Below are 12,034 nucleotides of genomic sequence, written 5' to 3'. Positions count from 1 at the left end.
AATTACCCTGTCAGTTAAATATTATTACAGTTGATCATTAGATTATTGATACTGAGTGTGAGCAGCATCTTATTGTTATCTAGCTTGTTGAGGGTTTTTTTTCAGTTATTTTAATCCAGTGGTCCCTAACATGGTGTGAGTCCCCTAACCATATGTGTGATATAAATTAACTAGTGCCATATTTCCCTCTGACGGTGGAGTAGAAATGTAATGGGTTTTTTTTATTTTATTTTTTTTACTTTATACTTTCCTTACAAGAGTTTGGTGAGAAGATTCCACTTTTCTGTGTCCATTAAATGGAACATGTAACGACAATGTAAAACCCGTACGCTCTGCACTTCTCTTATATCAAACTAAATGCGTGTGTGACGCAGCGTCATTTCGTACTTCCCTCAGTTTCTTTCGTTTCCGTTTAGTTACTTTTGCTTTCGCTTTATCATCAGTCTCAATCGACTTTCCAAAGTTTCTAGAGGTCAACAACAATAATTGTTGTTTTTTTGCATATCGCTTTGTGGTTGGTATTTATTTGGAGCAGGATGTATTTATTTAGAAGATGCAGTTTATTCATTGCCATTCAGCTACTGAATAAAGTGGAAGCTAACTCAGGTAAGTTTAGCTCAATGCTAATTTTGCTTTATCTAGGCATATATGTCTCGAAAGTTGTAAAAGATGTGGCCTATCTGTGCATATTTTTATGTTTGATATGTTTTTACACTACATATAAATATACATTTTTTTATTACAGTTTTTTTCCCCCATTTTTTTAGTCGATGGCCACACCCTGGCCTACTATTCATCCATACATTCGTAGAGATTAACTGTGAAGATATTATAATTATTATAATTATTAATATGAATAAACTATTTGAATCCTTTCAGAAAAGGTTTATAATTCATTCCTTCATTAACCTGGCTACTGTACTTAAGTAAAATTGTGAGGTAAGGGGGAAAAAAAGTGCATTTAAAGAACTAAATGTGTGATTTTACATTTAGGGCTGCAACTTCTGCTTTTTTTCATTATCAATTAATCTTCTGATTATTTCCTCAGTGAATTGTTTTGCTTATAAAATGCCTGCTAGAGTCACCAGCAGTCCAAAACCCATGGAGATGTTCAGTTTATAATGATGTAAAACAGAGAAAAGCAGGAAATCTTCACAAGTTTGAAAGCTGGAATAAGAGAATGTTGTTTGAGGATTTGCTAAAAAAATTAATGCATTAACAAAAATATTCCTGATTCATTTTCTAGTGATCAATTAATTGACTAAATTGCCCCTTGTCTTTATGTTATTTTGCAGATACAAAATATGTGGAAGTAGGTAAAACAGCTGTTCTCTCACCGGGTCCTGTGACGGATCCTTCCATCAAGACCATGACATGGAAACATGGATCTGACATCGCAGTCGAGTTGATTGATAACGAAATTAACCCTTACCGACAGTTTAAAGGTACATAAATAAATTGTACTTAAACTGCATACAATCCCCAAATATTGAAAACCCTAATTACATGATAATTAATCAGTGAAATTGATGAAACTGTGTATGTCTTTCATTGTGTTTTAATTTAAGGGAATTCAAAACGTCACTTTAATTGTTATAGATCATTGGAAATGTCTACCTTGTGTCAAAATTTTGATGTGATTTTTCGAGTACACTTACTTACACTTACTGTTTCAAAGTGCAGATTTCTCAGCTGCCAGGTGTTTAGTGACAAACATTGGGAGTGAGTTGCTCCCCTGGAAAACAAAAGACAACTAAGGTTAAGAAGATAAATCTGACCCTCTCTGTGCATATCCTTAGGTCGCACTCACCTAAATAATGTGACTGGAGAGCTGACAATCACAGGAGTGACTCGAACAGAAAGTGGCAGCTACACATCAGAGATCAACGACAAAGTCACCACCAGGACGACTCAGCTCCTGGTTATCTGTAAGTGGAGGAGTTCTCCTAGAAGTCTGGCCACGACATATTATATTATTATATTATATATTTTCCCTCTGAGTTCAAATGACATCTCTCTCTGTTTGTTCCTTTTTCTTTGAGCTCCTGTCCCTAAACCCACTGTCTCCACACGGTGTGACCAAGAGAGGACCTCCTGTACTCTCATCTGTAAAGGCAACACCACAGACGCTGAACCAATCACCTATTCGTGGAAGTCAGGCGACATGACACGGAACTCAACCACACATTATGAGTACATTATAACAAAGGTATAAAATGGATAATGGTGTGGTGGATGGAAACATGCCTTAATTCACATTTGTTCATATAACTGTCTTTGCATCCTAGTGATAATAATAATGTGGACATACTGAACCAAGACAAAGGCACCAGGTAACCTAGTTAAGATTGAATGTTTATGTCTGGTGTGGTTTTCACTCAATGTCTAGGAGGAGAAGGAGCCTTGGTTCAGCTGTGCGCTGCAAAACCCTGTCAGCTATAATAGCAGTGATCAAACCCCAAACCCATTCAAACCCGTCAACTCCAGTGAGTTGTCACACCAGCAAACATCTACTTTAACAGCTCATTAAATATCACAGTGCATCTTAATGTTTTCTTTCATAGTTGATATAATATGAGCAGCTCACTGGGACACCTCAGATTGCATTATCACATACAGATCAGCTGACACTGGTTGTTTTATTTGTTTCTTTGTTTTGTTTCTTTGTTTCTTTGCAGGCAATCGGTATTGGATATTCATCTTGGTCCCAATAGCTGCTTTGATTCTGTGTATCATGTTTGTCATTTGCAGAATAAGAGGTTAGAAACCATGAAGGATTGCCTTTATATCACTGCATTAAATATGTATTGGGGCATTATCATCATAAACATATTTACTAATGTTTAATAACAGTTGATCAATGAGTTCACACAAGCAAAGGTAGAGAAAGGATGCCAGTCATTGTCAGCTGAAGCTTAATATGCATGTAGGTGTCAGCAGCTGAAAAAATGCACCTAGCAGCTTGCAGTAGCACAGCTGATGAAGTTAGTCAACAGCTAACTCACTGAATCCACGACAACATCATACTTTGTTTACATCCTCCAAAGCATTGTGGGAAATGTAATAATGAAAAATAATAATATAAAAACTTTATCTATACAGCACACTTCATACAAATAGAAAAGACAAGACAGAAGCGAGAAACAGGGATATTAAACATTTTTAGAAATACATTTTAAAAAATAGCAAAAGAGCAGTTTCAGCCCGAGGACGCAACATTTGACATATTACCCATACAAATGTTACACAAGTTTTGAAATGTGACTCAACATTTCTTGTCTTCCTGTTTTTTTTTTTATCTGCCACCATCTTGAAACTGTAAATACTGAAACAATGACAGCATCAAGACGAGGCATGTTCCGTATGGGACAATCACAACAGGGTGTGTTCATAACCTTCCATTTACTACCAAATACACAGGAATAACAAAACAAAGCATTGTTATTAATGATGTATTTCACTGTGTTAACAGACACTTTTTCATCTTTGATACAGGAAGAGATGTTGAAGGGATGTTTGAAGGTAAGAAACTGCTTCCTTTGTAAACACTGAAGATAATTTTACAGATTTCTAATCTTAAATCTGTTTAAAATATGACGTTTTTAATAAATTGATGAAATTGTTCTTTTTTAAATTTAATTTAATTTTAAGAAGTTTTTCATGCACTGCTTTAACAGCAGTAAACAGGAATTTAGACTGTGTCAGATGTATTATGGTCGTGGCATTTCTTTGTTCTTGGACAGAGAGATTAACAATGATGCCAAATGGCCAAGTAACATCCAACCGGGACCAACCGGTGGATGATCAGGCAGCAGATCTACAAGATAACCATCAAGATACCAACAATATAACAGGTGAGTGAAACATTATTAATACCAATAAGAAGTGATGTTCAGAATCATGACATCGAAAATCAGAGACGTTATGAGAAGGACTTTGGTCCTAAATAAACCCAGATTGTAAAATGAGATTTTTAGAGTGTGACAGAAGCATTGTGGTCCTGATTACTCTTTCAACATTTGACAGAGAGGTCAACAACGGTTCCAGCGGTCCAAGACACATCCAACCAGGACCCAGCATCTGTTGTGACCCCAGAAACCAGCACTGAAACTGGTGAGTGAAATGTTAATATATCCAACAGGAAAAATACTATGATGGTACAACATGAGGCCCGTTTCACCAAATTTACATCATGTAAACTGTACTACTTGAGATAATTTCATCTACAACCTTTAAGATATAACTTTCACCATGTGGCAGATGTTTTGTGACTGTAACAATTCTTTTATCACCAACAACCTTTTCAGAGGTCCAAGAAACATCTGCCCAGGACCCAACATCTGTTGTGTCCCCAGAAACCGCTCAGGACACTGGTGAGTTCAACTTGATCATACAAAATAGGACGTGTTGCCAAAAGTACAATATTAAAACCCAGATAGGTCCTTACATGATGAAAAGGCCATTTGAATTTTAAACTCTGTACTAATATAATATAATGGAATATGATAGGAATTTTAAAGGGAGTGTTAATAGAGACAGAAATCACAGTTCCAAGTTGTTTGTACTCAGCATCTGAACAAGAACCATATTTGTTTTTCTCACTGATTGTTTGGATGTGTCATTTATTTTATCATTTGGCAGAGACGACAGCGAAGTCAGTGTCAAGTGACCAAGAAACATCAAACCAGGACCAACCGGTGGATCCACAAGATAACCAGCAAACACCAAACCAGCATCTGACCCCTGCTGTGTCTCAAGATGCCAACAATGTTACAGGTGAGTTAAATATGATTAATACCAAACAGAGCCATGACAGTAAATCCAGAGACGTTATAAGGACCTGTGACAGAAGCATTGTGGTCCTGATGATTCTTGTAACATTTGACAGAGAGGTCAACAACTGTTCCAGCGGTCCAAGACACATCTGCCCAGGACCCAGCATCTGTTGTGTCCCCAGAAACCAGCACTGAAACTGGTGAGTGGAATATTATATCCAACAGGAAAGATACTATGATGGTACAACATGAGGCCCGTTTCACCAAATTTACAGCATGTAAACTTTACTGTGAACTGAGCTGTTAGCGGCAGATTATGCAGAAAATTAATCTGCGTGTATTTTTAATAATCAAATAATTCTTTTAGTTATTTTTTAAGCAAAGAATGCCAAACATTTACAGGTTGCAGCTTCTCATATGTGAGAATTTGATGCTTGTCTTTGTCGTACATTATAGTAAACTAAATATCTTTGGGCTGGTGGCTGGACAAAAGGAGAAAATAATTCTCACACATTTTAAAGACAAAACAATTAGTCAATATTAAAAATAATCATCATCATAGACCATTTTAACTGGAACCATGTAAAAGATGCATTGTGATGGTGACTATTCTTTTACTGTATCATTTGACTCGGATTTCAGAAGTCCAAGAAACATCTGCCCAGGACCCAACATCTGTTATGCCACCGGAAACCACTCAGGACACTGGTGAGTTAAACTTACATGACAAAAAGACTATTTGGACTTTTACCACTGTACTAATGTAATATAATGTAATATAATAGGATTATGATTATCACTGATTGTTTGGATGTGACTTTTATTCTGTCATTTGGCAGAGACGCCAGCGCTGTCAGTGTCAAGTGACCAAGAAACATCCAACCAGGACCGACCGGTGGATGAGCAGACAGCAGGGCCACAGGATGAGGACCAAAGCTGAAGTACTCCCTACATGAGTACACCAAAGAATCAGGGGTTTCATCACAGCACCAACTGCTGCAGGCAGGTGAACTCCATGCAAAAGATGCGACAGGTGCTTCAAGCTGTGCCAAACTAAAATGAGTATTTATCAGCACAACCTTTGTTACTGTATGGCCATGCATCCTTGTATTTCATACTTAGCTTAGCAGGCTCATGTTCCTACAAGTAGCACAAAGGGAGAAAATGATTTTCAAATGGAAACTGTTATGAACTGAATTAGTTTTAACACCAGCCGTGACGCTGGAAGTGGCCACATTTGACCTGAGCCAAATACTCAGAGCTTTACAGCATTTTAAGCTGCTAACATTCCAAAAGGAAGAAACACTGTTTGTACTGTCTCAAGGGAGGCTGTATGGGTCAGTGGAAGAGAATAACTTAACGGTTTGTTTATGAAATCTGCTTTTGAAGTGCATTAAGTTTTAGATTGTGTTTTTGATGTTTTGTTTGTCTTTGCTTTCCTGTACTGCCTTTGCTCTACCATTCCCTATCAGTCCACCAGAGGTCAGGTCTTCACTCACTGTTTTTATATATTTATATAACTTATATGTAATAGATAGAATAATTAGTTTTTATTTAAATTGTTGACCTGTTTCTAACTTCCTGTTTGAAAAGAGGCCAGACTTTGACAATCACTCAAGCTGTGCCCCAAATTCACACTACATACTCATTCTAAACAGTATGTACATTAGATTTTATTCAATTTTGAATTCTTTGATTAATTGTGTATGTCCGAACCACTTCCACATCAGAGCTCACAGGTATATTTGAAATATTATCTGATATTTTTGAAGCTTGATGACTCGACTGTGGTTTTGGATTTAGTTACAAGGACAATAAGAGGCTGTTCAAATGTATCTCAGCTTATAACATGACAATAGTGACACCACAGCTACAGAACACGTGTCCCATGGTTCATTGTCACAGCATCACTCAGGAGTCTATCATATAACAAGTTGTTTCTCACTGACAGGATTCGCCCATGGCGGCTGTCGTGTGTGTTTGCACTGTGAAATCAGCTGCTATGTTCCACGTGCTGTGAGATGTAAATTGTGTATATATTGTTATATATATATATATATATATATATATATATATATATATATATAGATTAAATATATTTTGGAGTGCTGGCTGAACAGAACAAGTAATGTGAAGTTGTCACTTTGCACTGGAAAGGTGTGCTTCATCATCTCCTTACATTTCATAGATTTATCAAATAATTTATATCTTGATGTCATCTTTATTTCATAGCTGTTTTTTGGCTTCCAACATCTTCTTAGAAATTAAATGACTGTATATGGTTTGGGAGTGGGTGGATGAGGCAACGCAGGGACTGTTTTCTGCGTAATAAGGCCTTTTATTTTGATACTTTCGGCAAAAACGTCTGAACTTCTAATAAGAATATGAAGACTTCTTCCACCTCTGTGCAGGTAACTGACTACAGAGTGATTTATTAGGAGCAAGCGTGAAAGAGACACACAGCCTCATAGTCTTCTCCGTGCAGGTTAGCGAGAGGAACAAGCTCATATTGTGTGTTCGGAGTAAAATGACAGACATTTGCGAGTGTTGCACTCATTTAGAGGTCACAACATAAGTGCTACCTTCAGGAGGACTCTTCCTGAGCTTTGACAGCTCAGGGCAGGAGAGAAGATGGATGGAATTTAAATTTGAAGTGTGTGAAAGAGGAGGAGGAGGAGGAAGGTGGTGGTGGGGGGGTCTTTACAACAACACATGCCCTGAGAGAGAATACAGCCGATGGCGCAGAGATGACAGAGCGGCGGTGGTGAAATCACAGTGAAAAGTGGACTAGGCTTTACATGTGCAGACAGGATCGACGCTGAAATGAGCGAGAGAAGTGTCAGAGGGATTTTTCTATCCAGTTGTATGGTTCAGGACTCGGGGAGGACATGTTCTGACAAACCCTATCACACTGCACTGACACTAACTTTCCTCCTGCCCACTGAGCGATGAGCAGCAGCAGCTTCTCGCCTTCACTGAAAGTTGAAATCCTCATGAATAAAACTCCAACTTTGTCTTGTTTTGAGACAGAAAGATTGTGCAGCTTTCAATAAAAGGGGAAACATGGATGTGCGACCTCTCAGTGTGTGTGTTATTTGTAGGTAGTTACAGAGCATCTGTCATCATGTGAAGCCTTTCTCTCTTTAAAGAATGCAGTTTTCAGTCGGGACCACAGACAGGTGGCACACTGGAGCCAACATGTCTGAACAGAGACTCAGTCAGACACAAGGAAAACTTATTTCATCCAGATCCTGAAATTTTACAGTTTTACTGTTAGAAGACGGTTAAGACTTTAGGTTTCCAGTATCAAAACTCTCTGCAGGGCCTGCCTACATTTGCTGCCCAAATGTAAAAATCCACAGGAGATAATGTTTTGAAACTGGGCTGAAACCATTTTCCTTTTTTAACTTTCAGACTCTCCTTTAATTTAAATACTGTTTACACTAATTGAATATCACTCAGGTCCAATTGCTCCTGCTGTGTCTTCTAGTGAAAAATCTAACAGCTACAGGTTCCACTTCTTGGGCTTTAATTGTCTGAATAAAGGCCGTCATTTCCCATGATGTATAATGTACACTGTAATCAGACAGTTCCTGGTTTGGTTCCCAGTATGGGCCACTTTCCTGCTGTATGATAAAATGCTTTTGGTTGATTTGAAGCCTTTTAGTCCCTTTTGAAATGTACTGAAATGTAATTTTCCAGCTATTAGTAAGCACACTTTTCTTTTGTAGTTTTGTCAGCTACTAAATATTGATTAGTTATAGACCTAGTCAATTTAACATCTTTTTGCAGCCTGAGGGGAAGAGTTGAGAAGGTTCAGACCTCAAAAACATGAAATGTGGTCTTCAAGCCTTAAGGCTGCACTTCAAGTTAATTGAATTATGATGCAAGTAATAGGAGAAGTAGCTGCTTTCACAATAAAGGTATTTTCTTTGCTATTGGGATAATCAAAATTGTTCCTTAATTTATAATCATCATTTATCAGTTTACATTTTGTATTTTTAATCTGAATCTGCAACGTAACTAGTAACTAAAGTTATCAGATAAATATAGCGGAGTAAAAAGTGAAATATTTGCCTCAGTAAGGTCCATTTGAATTTAGTGAAGAAAATGTCTACCGGCGGGGCTTTTACTTTGAAAAACTCATGCAGGAAGTCGTTGTGTGACTCTCTCCCGCTACACAGGTCGCCTCTGTACGCTGCTGTGCGTGAAGGTGCACGCATCCTCCTCAGGTAGGCAGGAGGCCGGTGAAACTGTACTCACTTTGGTTTATTTTTTCACCGGAAGCTGCTGGACATGAAAGCTCCTCCTCAGACCCTCTGACGGGATTTTATTTCCTTTTTTCTTCGCTCAAACACTTAAATAACAACCACTTTCGAGGATGCATCGACGTGACAGGTGGTCCATGATGAGTTTGCGGACCTGCGTCATCCTGCTGTTGGTAGTCGCACAGATAAAATCACAACGAAGAGGTAAATGAATGCTACATGCTTAATTTATACTATATGTCATGTTTATATAGAGTTGTGTTTTAAATAGATTCTCCCAACAACACTTTCAGTTACTACAGAAATATTACCAGAAAAGTGCTGAAAATATTGTAAAACTGCTGTAAACATGTTCTAAAATGCTGTAAAAAACCTGCAGCTGATTGTTTTTGATTGGCTCCACAGCTTACTTCACCATAGGGAAACCCCTGTACTTTAATTTGAAATGTAAATTCTGACATTTTCCTCCACTTGTGTTGAATTTTTTCTGAATAATGAGCTTGTTATGTGCTGACACATGATCTCAAAGCTTGGTTTTTCAGGCTGGAATGAGGTTGTGGTTGGCATGAATGTCTGGGCTTGTCTGTTGGGAGTTATGAATAGCTTCATAACAGCATCTCCTCCACTGTCAGAGGCTAGGCTGTACTGTACTGTCTGATTCAGCCTTTGTTGGGTTTGCAGAAGTCTGTTTAAAACAGGAGGATGTAGCATCTGTATTCATGCTGTCATGCACAGACCTGTTCTTCATCCACTGGGGCAAGATGAAATAATGATCTCAGGTGTTTGTGCCCCCCCCCCCCCGCATAAACATAGGATTTGCATTTACTTTGTCTCACTCTGTAGACATTTTGCCTTTCCTTGTAGTCGTCTTGTGTCTCTTTGTGGTCATTTTGCATCCTTTTTGTGGTCATATTGTGTCTCTTTTTTGACATCTGATTGACTACAGGGGCCCCCTGACTGCTTGGGCCCCTGAGCCTGTGCCTAGTATCATGATCCATGATTTTGTACACATTCGTGCGCTGGTGTTTTATCACAAATATTACATTTAGCAGTGCATCACAGCATGTTGAGTGTCTGAGTGAGTGTGTGTGTGTGTGTGTTGAGGGTAGTGATTTGCGTTTTGCTCAGATTTTCCCTTCAGGGTTCGTCTGTGCCTCCCAGAGAAACAGACACACGCCTAACTTTACCTGGCTGTGCTTTCCCTCCTCTTCTGGCTGCAGACACACACAGACACACTCACACAAAATACACAAAATACACCAACAATATGCTGACATTCAGGCATGTCTACACAAATGCAGAAACGCTCCGACAAAGTATTTAGTCTTGTACATTATGTGTATAAAACTCCTTTTCCTTTTGATTTTTCTTGTTTCTTTCGACTGGAAAAAAATTGCAGTGCAGAAGAAGAAACTTTTTTTTGCAGTCAATCCACATGAACATCAGATTTTAGCTTCAGTGTCTCAGACCTGTAGAATGAAGATTTATATCTGCATTCGTCATGTTTCACTGATGTTCAACAGTCATGCCATAAAAGTGATACCAGTGATCCCTAGTTTACACCCACAGTAGCTTCATAAGTCTGTAAAGCAGCAACACTAAAATCGACACAGCTGTCACTCTACAAATATTTTTTGATTGCTTTCAGTCAGTTTTGTAAAAGTGTCATTGACTGGTTAAATGTTTACCTTTTTAAAGGTTCTGTATGTCACGTTCATAAAACCCTTGTCATTAATGAAAACCGGTGGCCGTTCAGTGAACTGCTGTGCATGCTCTCTCACTCCATAGGTACGTGCAAGCTACGTGGGCGTCAGCCAAAACAGTGACATGACATACACAGGACTGATCATGTTGATAGATGTTTAACTATGTCTATATTTGAGACTATATAGACGATATGTGACTCTCCAGCTGGCAGAGAATGTCCTGCTGATGTTGACTCTGGTTGGTCCCCAGACGTAGGTCACATTTGGTCAGACGGGCTTCAAGAAATAAAACCTTTTTTCTGTTTTTGTCCTTCATTGGTGTTTGTGTTGGAGTTTTGTTGTGCTCAGAGCTGGTTAATAGACTCCATGTCTAAGCTAACATTCACTCAGGAGCGTAAACGTCACGTCCTTTGGATTTTCCCAGAAAGTTCATCCTACATAGAAATGAGTCCTCACAGTTTTCTGGGAAACGTTCTTTAAGTAAAAGAGGATGAAGCTCGATAATGGAAACTGAATCCTCCAAATAAGGAAACTGCAAAACTGCTGTCAAACATTGAGCATCATACATTTTCTAATTTACTGTCTAACAGTGTCGGAGGATGTGAGGGTGGATTTTTCCTCTTCAGAATTTACCTCCTCTTTGTTTTCTCTCTCTACGTTGAACAGATGTAACACCACTCAGATTTACTGTGTGTTTATGTGATAAGTCCTTTCTGACATGACGCTGCAGCACAAGCAGCAGACATTCCTCCTGGGTGGCCAAACATCCCTGTTTCCATAATATATGATCCTATATTTTATCAAAGCAGACAACGAATGGGGAAAATAAATCCCATGTGCTGTAATAGCATTACACATGACTGCATGGTGTATATGCAGGATGTAAGGGGAATGTAACACAGGGGATCATGGCGTAATTAGACCAGAGGGAGAATTTCAGGCTGTTTGTTTCACATGATTTTACACTTTCTTTCCTGAACGCACAGCTGGTTGAGCCTGTCTGAACACGAAGCACATTTCTGCCATCAATAATGTCTACGCTGCGTTTTATGGGGAAATCTGTTGGCTCTTATTTTCAGCTGTTGATGCCACAAGCCCATTTAATGCAACCACGTGTTGAATGCTATAGTCTGTTTCAGTGTGGAAATTTAACCTGTGTATATAAATGTGTTGTAGCTGCAAGCCAAACTGAAAATTATTCTCTTAATCTCATAATTTCCCTTTTCAAGATCAATGAAGTTAATGTTATCCCAACAAGGATTTAAGGAAGTAAATTAACAAGCAA

The 12,034-nt window shown here is 38.5% G+C and overlaps 2 protein-coding genes across 2 annotated transcripts in view; both read left to right on the top strand.

Annotated features, from left to right (window-relative positions):
• Positions 1-408: 408 nt before the first annotated feature.
• LOC111670301 (uncharacterized) lies at positions 409-7,843 on the top strand. The gene is made up of 15 exons (XM_023426947.2): positions 409-606; positions 1,296-1,445; positions 1,800-1,928; positions 2,043-2,209; positions 2,390-2,486; positions 2,679-2,759; positions 3,341-3,382; positions 3,496-3,522; positions 3,744-3,854; positions 4,027-4,113; positions 4,308-4,373; positions 4,642-4,776; positions 4,889-4,975; positions 5,418-5,483; positions 5,615-7,843. The coding sequence occupies exons 1-15, from the start codon at positions 537-539 to the stop codon at positions 5,713-5,715; spliced, it is 1,416 nt and encodes a 471-aa protein (XP_023282715.1). The 5' UTR covers positions 409-536; the 3' UTR covers positions 5,716-7,843.
• A 1,157-nt stretch (positions 7,844-9,000) lies between these two features.
• The window catches only part of LOC111670337 (collagen alpha-1(XVIII) chain-like), a 41,430-nt gene continuing 38,396 nt past the window's right edge, over positions 9,001-12,034 (top strand). The window contains exon 1 of the mRNA XM_087179539.1: positions 9,001-9,247. Within this exon, the coding sequence (XP_087035665.1) occupies positions 9,157-9,247 (91 nt within the window). The 5' untranslated portion in view covers positions 9,001-9,156. The remainder of the gene's footprint in view (positions 9,248-12,034) is intronic.

This window comes from Seriola lalandi, unplaced genomic scaffold (assembly GCF_002814215.2).
Source record: "Seriola lalandi dorsalis isolate HSWRI2012SDOR001 ecotype SW California unplaced genomic scaffold, Sedor1 jcf7180002054850, whole genome shotgun sequence".
Taxonomy (NCBI): domain Eukaryota; kingdom Metazoa; phylum Chordata; class Actinopteri; order Carangiformes; family Carangidae; genus Seriola; species Seriola lalandi.
The sequence above is the reverse complement of the archived record's forward strand: the minus strand, read 5'-3'. Positions and strand labels throughout refer to the sequence as shown.

Coding starts and splice junctions, on each gene's coding strand:
- LOC111670301 (XM_023426947.2), top strand. CDS start 537: ATGTATTTATTTAGAAGATGCAGTTTATTCATTGCCATTCAGCTACTG. Junction 607..1,295: donor TAAAGTGGAAGCTAACTCAG/GTAAGTTTAGCT, acceptor GTTATTTTGCAG/ATACAAAATATGTGGAAGTA. Junction 1,929..2,042: donor GACTCAGCTCCTGGTTATCT/GTAAGTGGAGGA, acceptor TTTTTCTTTGAG/CTCCTGTCCCTAAACCCACT.